General features: G+C 34.0%; 2 protein-coding genes and 1 pseudogene across 4 annotated transcripts; 1 reads left to right on the top strand and 2 right to left on the bottom strand.

Annotated features, from left to right (window-relative positions):
• The first annotated feature begins 916 nt into the window (after positions 1 to 916).
• On the top strand, positions 917 to 1,981 carry LOC128035316 (peamaclein-like). Its single transcript, XM_052624720.1, has 2 exons — positions 917 to 1,328; positions 1,472 to 1,981. Exons 1-2 carry the CDS (start codon positions 1,175 to 1,177, stop codon positions 1,654 to 1,656), a joined length of 339 nt encoding a protein of 112 aa, XP_052480680.1. The 5' UTR covers positions 917 to 1,174; the 3' UTR covers positions 1,657 to 1,981.
• Positions 1,947 to 5,376, bottom strand: LOC105787657 (uncharacterized). Of its 3 annotated transcripts, none has more exons than XM_012614139.2 (6): positions 5,222 to 5,376; positions 4,328 to 4,784; positions 3,734 to 4,044; positions 3,583 to 3,645; positions 3,028 to 3,446; positions 1,947 to 2,608 (listed from the first exon to the last, which is right to left on the bottom strand). In XM_012614139.2, the coding sequence occupies exons 2-6, from the start codon at positions 4,693 to 4,695 to the stop codon at positions 2,318 to 2,320; spliced, it is 1,452 nt and encodes a 483-aa protein (XP_012469593.2). In that variant the 5' UTR covers positions 4,696 to 4,784; positions 5,222 to 5,376; the 3' UTR covers positions 1,947 to 2,317. The 3 variants fall into 3 exon arrangements, with proteins under 3 accessions (XP_012469593.2, XP_012469594.2, XP_012469592.2); XM_012614140.2 differs by having other exon boundaries at positions 4,328 to 4,730; XM_012614138.2 differs by having other exon boundaries at positions 5,173 to 5,374.
• A 2,217-nt stretch (positions 5,377 to 7,593) lies between these two features.
• Positions 7,594 to 14,429, bottom strand: LOC105789454 (U-box domain-containing protein 4-like; annotated as a pseudogene).
• Between the last annotated feature and the right edge of the window lie 2,324 nt (positions 14,430 to 16,753).

Below are 16,753 nucleotides of genomic sequence, written 5' to 3'. Positions count from 1 at the left end.
AATTTTACCCAAATTTATGTTTCATGATGAAATATTTGGAATTTTCCTAGTGAATTTGCTCCCAAACATTTTTGTCTGAAACTCTTGACTCTTTGGTAATCATATTAAGCAGCAATTATTTTTGGAGGTAAACCGAATTCCTAAGCAGCAATTATTTTTGGAGGTAAACCGAATTCCTAAGTAAAGGCAAAACTCTCTTTAATTCCGAAATAAAAGTTAAATTGTTTAAAAATAAATAAAAGTATAGGGACTAGTTTTAACAAACGACAAACATAAAAAAACTACGTTAAAAGAAATATAGAGGAGGAAAATAGAGTGAAAAGTAGAAGAGAATGAAAAAAAAAGTTAAAAGAACATAAAAGAAAAAAATTAAATAGTTTAAAATGAAAAAATATAGGGACCGATTGTATAAATTAACTTAATTTTTTTTGTTTGAAATGATGATTTAATGTCTTACGTCAGCTTACCGTTACACCGTTAACGTCAATTAATGGCTCAGTAACTAAAATGTTACAAGGCAATAACGTAAGTGGCTAAAACATAACATTTCAAATATAAGTAACTAAAATGTAACCTGAGATAAATAAAAATGATTATTTTAGTAGTTTACCCTTTTGAAATTAAGTTAGAATATAATAAAATTGCTCTTTTTAACTTCTTCAAAATGATAAAATTTTGATTTAATCCTTTGAAAAGTTAAAAATATATAAACTATTAAAATAGTAAATTTATATTTTGACCCTCATAAAAATATACAATTTAATTGCTACTCCCTAATTTATTTTTAACTTTGATAGCAAGTCAATTAACTTAGGTTTTTGGATTAAACAACTTTCTAAATATTCGAAAAGGAAGAACCTGTCCTAGATTAACTGAATTTTGAATCTTTTTATTTTAAGTGATCCGAGAATAAAGCTGACCTTAATGAAGTCTTCAAACGTTGCATTTAATGAACATATTTTAGTATAAATCACATTGCTAACTATAAATACCTTTGCAAAATCACACAAATCCATCAGCAACCAGAAGCCCTCACAGAGCCACCCTTCACTCAACCTTCGGCCACTGGCCTCTCATTTCGGTCGAGAGAGTAATTAGCCACAATATTACACACACACATATTGTTGTTCTACTCTATCCTTGCTATACTTACAGTCTCTCTCAAAAAAACAATATGAAGCTCTTATTTGCAACTTTGTTGTTTATGTTTCTGGTTTTGGGTTCATCATTTGTTCGGCTCTCCTTCGCTGAACCCGTTGCACCACATCCCAGACCAGCTGCCCCTACCACCATCCCTCCGCCGTCTCCTGCTGCTCATCCTCCTCCAAGTAATCTTCTTTATTAATCAATTACTAGTTTGTTAACCATGCATGCATTTGACTTTCACATTGCTACATTAACTAAAAACTAATACAAAACTCATCGTTTTTGGGTTCTAATGAGATTTTTTTTGGGGAGGACTTGCTAATAGGTTTCTGTGATAAAAAGTGTGGGGAAAGATGTAAGAAGGCAGGAGTGAAAGACCGGTGCTTGAAGTACTGTGGGATTTGCTGCCAGGATTGTAAGTGTGTTCCTTCAGGTACCTATGGCAACAAATCCGAATGCCGTTGCTATAGAGACAAGTTGAACTCCAAGGGCAAGCCTAAGTGCCCTTGATCTATCGGAATTAGATCTGACTTCTCCCGGTGTCATGGCCTGCCTGAAAGAGATCCCAGAGCAGTTTCCGTGCACACAAATGGAGTAGCAGCTAGCTTCCGCTTGTGACACCTGCATCTATCTCTAATAGTTCTAAAAGTTCCAGTGCAGTTTATGTTTTGGGTTTTCCATTTCATTCACATATACCACTTCCTAGGAAGCCAAATATATGTAAAACAACAACAGCAACAGCAACAATAATAATAGTATGCGTGTATGAAATAAAATATTTACTCATTGCTCTATAGGTGTTTACTTAAATAAAACAAATTGCATTTCATCTTTATTTCCCAACTACAATGAAAGTTCTTCACTATTCTAAATGTGAAATTCCAATTGTTAAGACATAACAACAAATTGATTCGAGACTTGGGATTAATACATAACCGGAAAACAGAATGTCAAACTTTGAATACAGCTTGGCGTCTAAACAGCATGAGTATGTCCCCATAGGGATGAGAAGGGCATGTACAGGTTGCCCTTGAAACAAAAGGATAAAGAGAATACACACTTAGCATGTACATACAGATATAATTAAGGTTGGAAAAGTTTTACCAATGCTTTTCCAGAGGTTTTCTTTGAACATGTACAGATACAGTAATCCCAACTTTAAAAGATTTTGCTAACCTGAGGATCTCCGACTCCACCAGCTGGTGCCTGATTTACGTTTACCCCTCTTCCCCCTTTTCCTTTTGTTATTCGGGACTTTAGACTTGGAAGCCAAAGATAAATTCACGTTTGGTTGAACAGATGGTTCCGTAGGGAGGTCATTTCTAGGCGCAGGAACAGTAGAAATAGTCTTTGGTGGTTCAGCTGGCATCGGCGGCTCCTCTGATTGTTGAGTTAAACCACTTTGAAAATTACGCAACTCTTCCTTGGCAGCGGGATTGTGTATCAAAATATCATCCTCGGTCTGCAAATATAATGAAGATCAGTTGCATTATAAACAAAAACAAGATGGTCGAAATGCTTATTTGGAATATATAACACTAATTAATATTCACATCAATCATAAAACAATTAAAACCAAAACCTGATTACAAAAAACAGGGATCATCATATGTTAGTGTGATGTGTTAATTGAACAAATAAAGTGGGAATTACAGGAGGAAGGGGAAAGCAACAAAGATTTTTCCGAGTCAACAGTATTAGCAGAAGCAAAGAATGAAATCTAAAATCAAATTACAAGCACAATCCTTTGTTATCCTCAGCTGAGGCCCTATGCAAAGCAAATGATAGAAATGTAAAAATTAAAAGAGAATTTAATGTTACAGAAATGATGGAAGAGAAAAACATGAATGATCAAGAAGAATGCATCGAAAGAGAACTCACATTGTCATAAGAAACCGCAGGAAGATGCTGACCGGTTCCATCAATCGCATCGGGAAAAGGTGTAACCTCTCCATGACTAGAAACTGCACTATTTCCAGGCATAAGAAGATCTCCCATGTTACCCCCAGAACGACGCTGAGATGTAACAGGGGTTCTCTCTCCGCTACCAGGTGGAGAAGAGTGACTTCTAGAACCAGTTAATGTGTTGCATGGTGTAACTGAACTCAATACATTAACGGAAGTGAACTTTCGAGGACTTTCATTAACCACATTGTCAACTCGGGTCTTTAACTTGTGAACTTGTGATTGCATCAGATCAATCTTTCTAAGGATCTGTTGTAACCAAATATCACCGTCTTTTAATTCGAGACTTGACAATCCATCATCAACCTCTTCAGTACTGTTGATCATTTTGTTTCCTGTAGAAATAATGAACTAAGAAAACGGACCAAGATCTCCAGTAGAGAGTGTCAATTTTCGGAAACACACAATCACAAAGGCTATTTGTCGGAACTTGTTCTATTACCTATAAGCTCAGTCAAATATATTTCTTACCTAAATTACCATTATCATCCTCATGAGTAGCAGAAGCAGTAGCAGCAACAGATTTCTTACTATCTGGGAGCAAAAGAGAATACACTTATCAGATTTGTACTTGCAAATACATATTCCACGAAGAATGATCATGAAATTTATAGTTTCATACCATAATATGAGAAGAGGTTATGATTCGACATATAAGATGCTAAATCAGCAGTATCTTCAACTCGCTTTCTTTTCCTCCTCTTCATTAATTTCTTTCTTTGAATTTGACACGGAAAAGGTTGTGACTTAACATTAAGTCCTTCAAATGTGAACTTTTCATATTCAAAACTCTTTCTCTGATCATATTCTGCAAGTTCTTTATCATACTTCAGTGCCCGAGACTTAAACTCCCTAAGTTGCAACTCTAACCATTTACATCGCCACATAAGGGGACGAATAAACCTCCTCCAATGATCTGTCAACTTTCTCTTCCTGGAAAATTTAGGAAAAAGAAAACGAACTGAATAATGCAACATGTAATTGACATCAAACTTGGTATATACTTCACAAATGATAACAGTTTATATTTTTATTTTACCATTTGCCAGCCAAAACAGTGGAAACAATAATTGTATTGTTAATAGTCGATATAATTTTAAGTACATTTATGGTGAATTCTTAGAAACCAACAAATTAAATAAGGTTTCACTAAAAATCAATAAACTAACACAAAAGCAAAATAGTTCAAGATACAAAAAAAGAAGAAAGAAAGTACCTCAATAGGAACAATCCATCAAACACTGATCCCAACGGACTTCCACTACATAATGCTGATTCAACTTCAACATCACTTACTGCCGAATCATTCTCAACCCCAGACACCGTACCACCAAAAGAACTCGAATTCTCAGTGTCATCCTCACATTCAACAACAGCCAACCTATCCATGCCAGAATTTGAGCATTCAGTGATGTTAATCTCCACATTCTCAGTTCCTTTGGCTATCTTCCCTTCCCCAACACCACACAGGGTTCCCCCGCCAAAGTCTCGGTTCTCACAATTACTCGCACAATGCATAAACTTATCTTTCGAATCTTGGGGCAAGCTTCCATTTCCATTACCATTTGCAACCATTTCCATCATTGTATTACACTTGTCTTTTGGCTCCAATTCAGAGCCTATACTATAAAAGACTAGTTAAATTCACTAATAAGTCAATTAATTACAAACTCCTGCAAAGTTCACAACAAATTCAAACATCATCATTTCAGCTAAGCAAAGCTCCTTTTTGAAAAGGACTAAAGTAAATAGCTCATATCCTTATAATTATATACACATTCATCAAAGCTGCAGAACATAAAAAAAGCTAAAATAAACAAAAAAAAAATTCAAATTTTCCAACAAATAACAAGTTAGAACAAAACCAAAAGAAAAATGTACACACACACACACACACACACACACACAAAAGTTCAATTAGAGAGGGTCAAGTAAAAATAAAACAACGGAGAAAAATGAAAACATTTATCGTAAAAGAGAAGAAATTTACACATTGAAATAAACATAGCTTGAAAAACCCTAAACCCCAAAACAGGGAACAGAGAAGAGTAAAAGAAGAACCTAGCATTCGAGTCTATATTTCAATGAATGTGATTGGCGGACGACATACCCGAGGTCACCGGAGGAGAGTGTAGCGCCACCGTTAACAAATTTTTTTTGAATTATTTGATTGTAAAGAAAAATAATTGAAGTTCTAAAAGAAAAAGTTCAAAATAAAGGAGAAATTGCAAGGTGTCAATGGACTGTAGCAATGTTGGCTGGAGATTCTTCTTTCTCGTCAGTCGAAAGGAATAAAAGCAGATATTATAATAAAGGATAAATCAACCTTTAGTCCCTGAATTTGACAGCCTTTTACAATTTAGTCTCTTAGTCCTGGAACTTGGTAACTTTTTCCAATTTGACCCTTAAATTTGGATTCAATTAAGATACGATGATATGAACTCTGAGGTTATACCACATCACCACCTAAAATTTTAAAAAAAATACTAAGATTTATTAAATATTTTTTTACAAAATTTTCAGTTGATGACGTAGAATAATCTCAAAGTGTTAATAATCAACCTTAATAGAATCCATGTTTAAGGACAAAATTGAAAAAATCTGCCAAGTTTAAAGGTTAATAAGGACCAAAAAAGGTTCAAGGACCAAGTTGGAAAAGTTGTTAAAATAGGGATTAAATATTGTTTTATCCCTTATAAATTTATAATAATTTAAAAGGAAAGGATTGATTCGTTTATTTATGAGCGTAGTCCCTACCTAATTCGTTTTTGTTCTTGAGTCCCTACCTAATTCATCTGTCTTATATACAACTTTTAAAATGATATAACTACTATGAAAATTTTAAAATATAATACGATTATAATATATATTAAAAATGAATGTTAATTTCATCACACGTGTTTGGAATTTTAAATTTATCTACATTTTAATTAAGTATATAAAAGTAATAAATCTTTGCATAAACGTTGGATGAATCGACGTGAAACATATTTAAAATATATATGTATATACTAAATGAATATTTATAATATAATGTGTTAAAAAATAGATAATATTATTAAAATTTTGAAACTTTTTTTTAACACGATCAGCGATAGAACAAGATTTATTTTGCATCATATGTAAGAGATTCTCTAGTTCGAACCGAAGAAGCAATGTCACTCGATCATTATCAAACTGACCGCAATCTTTTTTTTGTCCGTGAGAATCCCACCAGAGCGCCTTCTACTTCTAATAGGCCATTTACTAGATCAGACTCATTCTCAACGAAACCATAAGAAGTGATCTCATTTTTTTCATTAGGTACGGATAGAGACCTATCTGGTTTATATTGGTAATATGGACTTGATAGGTATACATAGTGGTTATGTGTTTTAAATAAATTTCATGTCAAATTCGAGCTAACACTTAATACTGAAATAGATGCTTAAGTTAATGAAATGGTCATTGATCCGATATTATTATTTTGAGGACTTAGAATCTGAGCTATACTTTAGCGGCGCCAAATGGGAATTAACCCGAAAGATGAACATGTAATAATCTCTTAAACGTCGTTTTGATTTGAAAAGATAAGAGTTTTTCGCTAAATATCAGTATATATATATACATAGAATGGATTTTGACACATGATAAGTAACTTAAACAAATATATTTATAAAAAAACTAGTATTAATTAAACAAATATATTATATAAAAAAGGGTAAACTACGCACAAAGTCACTAAACTATTAGTAAGTTTATGCTTTAGTTACTCAATTTTTAAAAAGTTACAAAATGGTCACTGAATTATTTTGAAAGTTTTTATTTATATCACTGAACTATTCAAAAGTTTTTATTTAAATCATTGGATTGCTATTTTTTTTAACAAAAAAAGTCTTGACTAGCAATCTCTAAGTGACGGTTCGACGATTAGTACGGTGGATTAGTACCCATCGACGAGTAGAAGAACATATCTTAGATCCAAATCAATCTAACAGTCAGCGTCAAAGATTGGAGAAGAAAGTTATTTAGGTTTTGGCTCACAGATTTGTGATGTTCAAATTTGATTCATGGAGAAAATTTGAATTGTAGAAGAGAAGAGAAATAATGACTTTTGTAGGCAATGCGAACAGAAAAAGTCATACAATAATGACTTTAACAACCCAATGACTTAAAATAAAACATTCGCATAATTTATGACTATTTTGTAACCTTTTAAAATTAAATAATGAAGACATAAATTTATTAATAATTTAGTAACTTTGAACGTTGTTTACTCAAAAAATAAATATCAAACTCATATAATACTTTGATTGAAAGGGTAAAATTATATATGTTAAAAGATTACGGTGTTTGACCTTATCTTTTATATATATATATATATATATATATAGTTTTCTAAATTATATATAAAAATATGCAAAGACCAAAATACCCTCGTAATAATATTTGTTATAAATTTTTGGTAATTTTTCAATTAAGTTCGTAGAACTTGTTTGCCTGTAAAGAAACTAAGCAATAGCTTACATACAAATCAATCTGAATATTCGATAGTGTATGAAAAACATAGTCAAAAGATATATAATCAATGGAACAGAGATTATTCACTCCCCAAAGGTCACTGCAAATTGCAAAACACCAGACAGATACAGATTCACATGTAATGAAAACCCCTTTTCCCAACAACATTCACAATTTCTACAACAAACCCTGTCAAGCAGCAAAGCTTCACATGCATTATTTGCAAACATCAAATGTGCAACAAACCGTATAGATGGAGGTTGTTTTTCTGACTTTCAGCCTCTTCCAGCATTTCCATGTCGTTGGCTTCGAAAGTAGCCCAGAAGTGCCTATGCCTGTAAGGACCAGAAGCTTTATGATACATATATAAATTTTTGGAGTTAAAGGAGGTGATGTAGAAAAGAGAGAAAACCCGGCAGAAGCGGTATGTACCTTCTCTTTGGCTCTCGGGGTGCCGGACTGGGACAATGCCACTAGTGGTGGAACAGCTCCTCCTTGCAGCACCATAATGCAAAACCTACTACTGTTTGTGCAGAGCTGTAAAAGAGCGGCGGCGGCATATTCCTTTCCTCTTGCTGAACCCAATTCAACAACCTCAACCAGCACAGGAATCCCACCTTCCTGCCCAATTGTGGTCCTCCCTTCAGGAATCGTAGCAAGGTTTGCCAAAACAGCTACTGCCTTATCAACCATTCCAGCTGCTGGGTCCATCAAATCGACAAGGTATCTTACAGCATCGTCTTCTACAATTTGGGCCTTGTTTTTATGAAATATTGATAGGTTAAACAAGGCTGTCGCTGCATCTTTCTTTCCTCGAGGAGTACCATTCCCCAGCAAATCAACAAGAGGCCTGATTGCCCCAGACCTTCCGGTCCTGACTTTGTTATCCTCAATGACTCTAAGACTGAAGAGAGTAGCAGCCGAGTTTTCTTTAGCTTCAGGACTTCCTGTCTTGAGCACACGAATCAAAGGCTCAATAGCATTTGCATTAGCAATAGCTGTTTTGTTGTTATCATTAATAGATAAGAAGTGCCGTGACGGCATTTTCTTGAGTCTTTGCATCTGGTGAATGAAGTAAATCAACTAACAAGCTAATTGCCCCACAGTTTGCTATTATAATTCGATTATCCATATTGTGCTTGGCAAGTAACCTGAGCTGAGATGCAGCCTCCCTTTGAGCATCGACTGATGTACTCTTCAAGTCCTCTACCAACTTCTTAACCTGGGTTTCAATGCCAGAAAGCTCAGCCCTGTTCTGAGTAGCTGGAGAAGAAACTATCCTTGGAAGAAGCCTTTCTGTCGGCCGGCGCCACATTGTTTGGCTTCGAGATCGTGCATCCATCAATCACAGAAATAGGCTATTTTACCAAAATAGTCTAAAAAAAATTATATTTACAATAATAATTTAGGTTTAAAAATAATCACCAAAATAACTTGAAATGAACAGTGAAATAGAGTTATGGCCTATTAATGGCCGGAATCACATTGTATTTTGAACCCATGATTGTCTAATAATTGTGTCAGACTTAAAAAAAATAATTTTTTGGTTACGGCACATCAATGGCGGAACAAGTATTTTTTTAAATTGTATATCTTGGTATCTGAAAAAAAAAAAAATTTGGTCTTTGGCTCATCAATGGCGGCCTCCTATACAAAAAAAAATATTTTTTTGAGTATTGGTTTGTCAATAATCGATACCAGAATACGAAAAAAGTAAAAAAAAAAATTAGTGGTGGCCTGCCAATGGCCGGCACCACCTTTTTTCAAAACTTTTTTTTTTACTTTTGGTCTGTCAATGGACGGCACTAGTATACGAAAAAAGTAAAAAATAATAATTTTGGTGGTGGCCTGCCAATGGCCAGCACCACCTTTATTGGAAAATAATAATTTTTTTTACATTTTTCGTGTCAATGGAAGGCACCAGTATACGAAAAAAGTAAAAAAAATGGTCTGCCAATGGCCGACACCACCTTTATTGGAATTTTTTTTACTTTTTTCGTGTCAATGGCCGGCACCAATATACGAAAAAAGTAAAAAAAAATTGGTGGTGGCCTACCAATGGCCGGCACCACCTTTTTCTATTTTTTTTTTTTACTTTTGGTCTGTCAATGGCTGGCATTAAACTTTATATATAGTGAGTGGCTTGGGTTATGATAGTGTAAATTGAATGAAAAAAAATTTGAGAGAGCTATCAAAATGATAGTGTTTTGTAGTATATCATGAAATAAGTTTTTTTGGATCGGATAGTGTATGGAGTTTTTCGTAGTGTACAACAAAATTTCGGGGTTGAATTATGTGCTGTTATATTTTAATGGAGTTGAATTATATACTGTCATGTCCAACCTAAAGGTTATGATGTTAAGGGTTGGATGATTATTTGCACTATAGATGGCTAATCGGGTTGTCCAACGCAGATGGACATTATCTATGGTGCAATAGTGTTAATTCCGCAACTAGATTTTGATTGGAACCGGTTGGTAGAGTCTCCATGCAAAGTTATCTCATGGGATCTCATGGGACAATGGAGGAAGAAAAAGTCTAGAGCAGAAGACAATTAATTGTGAAGAAACTATTATTAAAAATAATTCTATTGTTTCTTAAGAATGTTTGTATTTTTTATATCTGTAAATTTAATATAGTTGTTTAGGATTTAAGGTTTCATTTTTATATTTTCGTGTAATAATTTTTTAGAATGTTTGTATTTTTATATGTAAATTTAATTTAATCTGTAATATATAAAGTTTGAAAATTAAATTTTGTGTATTAATTTTACCTATCTGTTTGTAGTTTATTGGATGTTTGAATTTAATATCGTGCATATTATTTTTGTTTGAAATTTATATTTTTGTATTAATATTGTATAATGATTGTATTTTATTGTGTATGCAAATTTAATTTTGTCGTGTCGTATTACTTATTTGAATTATTATTTTCTAAATATTACGAAGTCATTTATTCAAACAAATAATTATTTTAGATCTATTAAATTAATATTAAAAAAAGTAAACTGTAAAAATAAAAGAAATATTTACAGAATAATTTAAAAAAAGAAAAAATTAACAGAAAAAATTAAAATTGTCGCGATCCTGGGACGTCCCCGGCGCTGGTGTGTAACGATCTAGATGCCTCCGTCGGCGATGTCGTGCACCTTGCTAAGGCGTTTGAGAATTGCTCGGTCCGGCGTCCCGTGTCCCGTCCGGTGTAGTTAGAAAGGTGGAATAATCATATACACCATAATCGGGACTAATTTGTATTGTGTGACCGGAGGTGCCGATGGAAAAATATCCTCAGTTGTGGGTGTACGTGCTTCAGGATGGAACTCCAGGTGGTATGAGGATGATGATCCGGATCGTGTCGAATGTTAAGGGTGGAGGTTGTCACCAAAAATATCTTCAAATGATGGAGGAAATTCACGCACCGGATCCGGATCCATGTACTATGATGATGAGCCGGATGCTTCATTTTGGGCCGGCTATTGACACGAAAAAAGTAAAAAAAAAAATTTACTGGTGCCGACCATTGGTAGGCCACCACCAAATTTTTTTTTTACTTTTTTTGTATACTGGTGCCTGCCATTGACACGAAAAAAGTAAAAAAAAATTCCAATAAAGGTGGTGCCGGCAATTGGCAGGCCACCACAAAATTTTTTTTTTTTACTTTTTTCGTATACTGGTGCTGGACATTGACAAACCAAAAGTAAAAAAAAATATATATTTTTTGGAAAAAGGTGGTGCCGGCCATTGGCAGGCCACCACCAAATTTTTTTTTTACTTTTTTCGTATTCTGGTACCAGTCATTGATAGACCAATACCCGAAAAAATATTTTTTTTCGTATACAGGGGGTGTCGGCCATTGACAAGTCAGCACCTCAAAAAAAAAATTTCCATTTTTTTCTCTTTTCTGCATACCAGTATTATACAATTTAAAAAAAATACACTGGTTTCGGCCATTGACAGGCCAGAACCAAAAAAATCATTTTTTTAAGTCTGACACAATTATAAGGCAATCATGGGTCCAAAATACAAGGTGGTTCCGGTCATTGACAGGCCACAACCCCATTTCACTGTTCATTTTAGGTTATTTTGGTGATTGTTTTTAAACCTGGGTTATTTTTGTAAACATAATATTTTTTGGACTATTTTGGTAAAATAGCCCCAGAAATATCATTGCTAGAGGCTGCGACATGAGTTGACCTCTCAGAAGTTTCACTGTTATCTCCAACATCTCCTCTAGGAAAACCTAAATTAGAGAGTGAACTCGAGGTTGAATCTGATCTTGTATGGTTCTGAGAGGAATGTCCAGTATTATGAAATTCTTTACGAGAAGGTGACATTGGAGGTTGGCCAACTAATTCGCTACCCCTTTATCCCACATTTGACATGTCTTCAGTAACACCTGCCAAGGAACCCTCTGAGGTAGAACGAGGATGAATCTGGGAGGTTGCCTCCCGATGAAGTCCACTAAATGTGATTAAGTTCTTACTAGATTGACTTGGAGACCATGACTGAGGTGACATAGATTGACTGTTTCTAGAATGTAGAAAACTGTTTGAATCTTTTCGCAAGCCAGACTCAGCAGATTTAGATTCATGGACAAGAAGCAGATGAGACTGATTTAGATTTATGGACTTCATGGGATCAGGCAACTTCACATTGTTTGATTCACACCAGTTTGTAATTAGTGCTTTCTCTGTGTAATTAGGTATAAGATTGATATGAGCCAAAGTTTGTCATGTCTTGGGGCACACGGTAAGACCAAGATCAATCCAGTTCTTGATGAAAGCTCACTCATAGGTTTGTCCTGATGCCACGATTACCAGATCAGTCATCAGCTCTAGGGAAAGGGGGCAACAGAAATCAGCAGGTATGAGAACTGGGCTACTGGTGTGAGATTGTTTTATTAAGACAAGGCGATGATGCATGTGAGATACAAGAGCAATAAGTTGATCAATAAACACAACTTCTGCAGTTTTTTCAGCTTGTTCAGCATTCTCCTTCAACTTTTCAAGGGCCATAGCCTACCAGAATCTCCTGGTTTGAGTTCAAGCTCAAGCTCTCGAAAATTTTCATTAATATTTCTGAGCTTAGTCCAACACTATCCACTTGATCCCTAACGGCTTCCCTAATTAGAGATGATATTTGTTAATATTCTACATGTTTAATTTTCTGCAAGCAATGCTGCGATCAATCATACCAATTGTCAGACCTCCTGAAATGCGGATACCTCTTTAGCATTACTCGGAGATAGAATCAAAATGACATGTATTTATTTTCTCCCTTCTCAAAGCTTTATAGGTTAGATGCCATTCCAATATATGATTTCTCATCTTAGTAAAAACCTTTGGTAATCATGAGAGAATATGATAATTAAGATCTACTTATAAACCTAAAAACAAAAGTACAAGCTTCAACAATTTTGGGTCATAGATTACCTCAAGAGATGTTGAACTCAATTCATCAGGAAGATGCTGATCGGAAGACTTCAAGTACTGGAATATGTCCAAGCAAGAATTTTGAATCCTTGATATTAATGCCTCAACTTGCAGAACCTAAACATCAAACGGAAGAGAAGGTGGTTATCCATGGCATTAACTAATACTTATGATAAAATTCAATTCTTCTATGATATTATTATCTAAACCACACCTGTCAAAGCAATTCTCCACTTGAATATGATCAAATATCCAAGAATCAGATCTTAGGGGCTAAACTTCCGAAAGCTACAGATTCTAATAATTATTCTTACAGTTGCATACTATTAAGTATAAAATGACAACAATAATCTTCAAGAGCATCACGGAAGGAAATATTAGTGCTGACACAAGTAACTGATCAAAGCTTCATCATATCAACTGTATGCTGATGCCATAAAGGTCAGTTTAGGTACTTCTCTCAGCTACAACTACAATAAAATTGCGAAGTAAAGAACTAAATATATAACTTGTAACTTACAAAGTAAACTTTACCCGAAAGGGGTTGGCAGCTTTCAAATTGCTCTCGCAATTCTTCAACAAAGAGACCCAATTCTTCAAATGCCTTGTCAAGCACTTCATCAGAAATAATTTCTGAATCAACTATTGCATTAAGAATTATTGGCTTCAACAACTTTAGTATCTCTTCTGCTCTCTGGTAGTATTTCTGAACTGGTTCAGAGTTAATGTTCTTAAATGATGACAAATTTAAAAATGAGGAAGTGTTACTAAGAAGTGTTTTTAACAAAGACATCCCCATATGATCTGTTTCAAGGAAAAAAAAAAGAACAAGAGAGACCATAAGTAGGAGGAGCAGAGGGTGAAAGTGAAATAATTATAGGCAACTACCATGCATAGCATGAAAACAATAACATATTAGTATATGTTTTACTTGTTGAAATGATTATAATCAATTCATCAGGTTTGAGTCCCACCTGAGATATAAAACAAATAAACTTATGTTATTGCATTAAGATGACAAGATTTAGGCAAACATTTCATAAGGTATAAAGTTTTAAATACTTTTTAGAACCATTATGGTGACATGAAAATCAGCCTATCACCATAGTTCTATCGGTGCAAAACTAATTCACGGGCAAAATGATAAATTCATTAGCAAAGTTTGAAGGAAATTAGTGAAACATGAAAGTAAGGACATAGTACATACCTTCTCTTGTAAAATTCTAATAGCAAATTTCGTTCTCAATCAGTGATATTTGGCAAACCATATTGTTCCATAAGAACTGAAGAAAACCTTTTTCAACATCCGTATCATAGCTTATGTAGTTAAATCATCTTGATAACAAGAACCATACAGATTCTTGAAATCTCAATTTCGCTAAATCAAAATCCCTATAGAGAAGCAAAACATTAAATCAAAATTTGATGAATATAACATATAAAAATGATATATATAACTAACTTAAGTTTCGTTGTTTTCCCAATTAGGTTATGACTCTTTTCTCTATTTAAATTTAGTTGTTTAGTTAATAAAATACAGAACAATTTTATTAAATGCTCTCTTGAAAACTTTCATGGCATCTGAACTAAGTTATCTCTAGTAGCATCATGGTTAAAACATCCTTCATTAGACATTAGAGGTCCAGCAATCAAACAGAGGAAGAAGGTTTTACCGTTGAAACAACTAATGAAAATTATGAGGGCTTAAGTTCTCTAGAATGGTCTCCGTTCACTAAGAAACAACTAGAGCATCTACACAAGCTTTTTCAATCACCACAATTTCGGATGAATTCTTATCTTCCTAGCTCATCCAATAATCCTTCTTCCTCCTTTGCCCAATTAGGTACTGATTTTTCTGTTCTTTTCAGTGCCAAGCCTTGTAAAACAAACACGTGGATCGTTGATTCTGGAGCTAGTGATCACATGACTAGTAGTCATTTTCTTTTTTCAACTTACACACCTTGTGCAAGAAACAAAAAAATCAAAGTAGCAGAAGGGTCGTTCTCAGCAATAGCCTGGAAATGCGCTATTAAAATTTTGCCTTGGTTTTACATGATGTTTTACATGTGCCAAATCTAGCTTGGAATCTCATACCGGTCAGTAAATTATCCATGTCCTCGAATTGTCATGTTATATTTGACTTCTCTATGTGTAAATTTCAGGACATTGTCTAGGGGAGGATGATTGGCAATGCTAAAGAATCTGGTGGAATTTACTTTCTTGACGACAACCATCTAAGTCAACCAACAATTACTTTATGTTTAAATTCTGCTTCTAGTTTTGGTAAGGTTATGATTTGGCATTATAGGCTTGGGCATCCTAATTTTTACTATTTAAGATATTTGTTACCTAATCTATTTAAAAATAAAAGTCTTTCTTCATATCACTATGAATTTTGTGAATTGACTAAACATCATCGATCATTCTTCCCACCTCAAAAATATAAAGCTTCCAAACCTTTTTCGTTAATTCATAGTAATGTTTGGGGACCTTCAAGAGTCTCAACTTTTTCAGGAAAACGTTGGTTTGTCACATTTATTGATGATCATACTCACCTTTGTTGGGTGTTTTTATTAAAAGATAAGTCTGAAGTTAAAAATGTGTTTCAGTTTTTTTATGCTATGGTGAAAACACAAGTTGGTGTGAGAATAGAAGTACTTCGGAGTGACAATGGTGGGGAATTTTTTAGTAACCAATTAGGTGTTTTCTTAACCAAACATGGTATAGTCTACCAAAGTTCTTGTACAAATACACCAAAACATGGGGTTGCAGAAAGAAAAAACCGACATCTTTTGGAAGTAACTAGAGTCTTAATGTTTACTAGTCAAGTACCACATTATCTTTGGGGCGAAGCCTTATTAACAGCTACATATCTTATTAATAGAATGCCTAGTAAAACTCTAAACTATAAAACTCCTTTCAGTCTCTTTAAAGATAACTTTCCTAACTTTAAATTGATCACAGATTTATCCCTCTGAGTTTTTGGGTGTAGTGTTTTTGTTCATCTTCACAACCAAGGTAAACTAGATCCTAGAGCGAAAAAATGCGTCTTTATTGGCTATGCTTCTAATAAAAAGGGTTACAAATGTTACGATCCAATCGATTGGAAGATTATTGTTACTATGGATGTCACATTTGTTGAAATGCAATCTTACTTTGATTCTAATCTTCAAGGAAGGAATTATAGTAAGGAAGATTCTATAATTGATCAATAAATCACTAGGAATATACAACATAGGGATTCTAATAATGGGGAAGGTCAATTTATGATTAACATAGAAATTAACGATGTTAATGTTGTTAATGAAAAGGAGTATGAAGGTGTAGAGTATGATGATGAGAATAAAGAACAAACAAAAGAGTTAATTGTTTACTCAAGAAGGAATCGAAATCAAGAAAGTGGAAACCAATAGATTCATCACCAAGAATCTGACCCGCAAGGTCTTGTCAAAAGTCCAGGTAAAGCTCATAATCCAACCAATGAATTTTCTAATTTAGATATTCCAATTACTAAAAGAAAATGTGTTAGAAATGTTGTCAAATATCCCATGTCTAACTTTGTGTCTTATAAATTCTTGTCTTCGACATTTTCAACCTTTGTTTTATGTCTTGATACTGTGAAAATACCCAAAAATGTGAAAAATGCTTTACAAGTTCCTGAGTGAAAGGAGACTATTTTAAAGGAGATGCGCGCTCTTGAAAAAACAGGTA

The sequence above is a fragment of the Gossypium raimondii genome, chromosome 2 (genome assembly GCF_025698545.1).
Source record: "Gossypium raimondii isolate GPD5lz chromosome 2, ASM2569854v1, whole genome shotgun sequence".
Lineage (NCBI taxonomy): Eukaryota > Viridiplantae > Streptophyta > Magnoliopsida > Malvales > Malvaceae > Gossypium > Gossypium raimondii.
Note: the sequence above shows the minus strand (reverse complement) of the source record. Positions and strands in the feature narration are given on the sequence as shown.

What these genes read in the sequence shown, in the direction of transcription:
- LOC105787657 (XM_012614139.2), bottom strand. Translation starts at nt 4,695, where the DNA reads ATGATGGAAATGGTTGCAAATGGTAATGGAAATGGAAGCTTGCCCCAA. An exon ending in TAACCTCTTCTCATATTATG is followed by an intron (nt 3,646 to 3,733) that starts GTATGAAACTAT and finishes TTTTGCTCCCAG; the next exon opens with ATAGTAAGAAATCTGTTGCT. An exon ending in GGATGATAATGGTAATTTAG is followed by an intron (nt 3,447 to 3,582) that starts GTAAGAAATATA and finishes TTATTTCTACAG; the next exon opens with GAAACAAAATGATCAACAGT.
- LOC128035316 (XM_052624720.1), top strand. Translation starts at nt 1,175, where the DNA reads ATGAAGCTCTTATTTGCAACTTTGTTGTTTATGTTTCTGGTTTTGGGT. An exon ending in TGCTGCTCATCCTCCTCCAA is followed by an intron (nt 1,329 to 1,471) that starts GTAATCTTCTTT and finishes ACTTGCTAATAG; the next exon opens with GTTTCTGTGATAAAAAGTGT.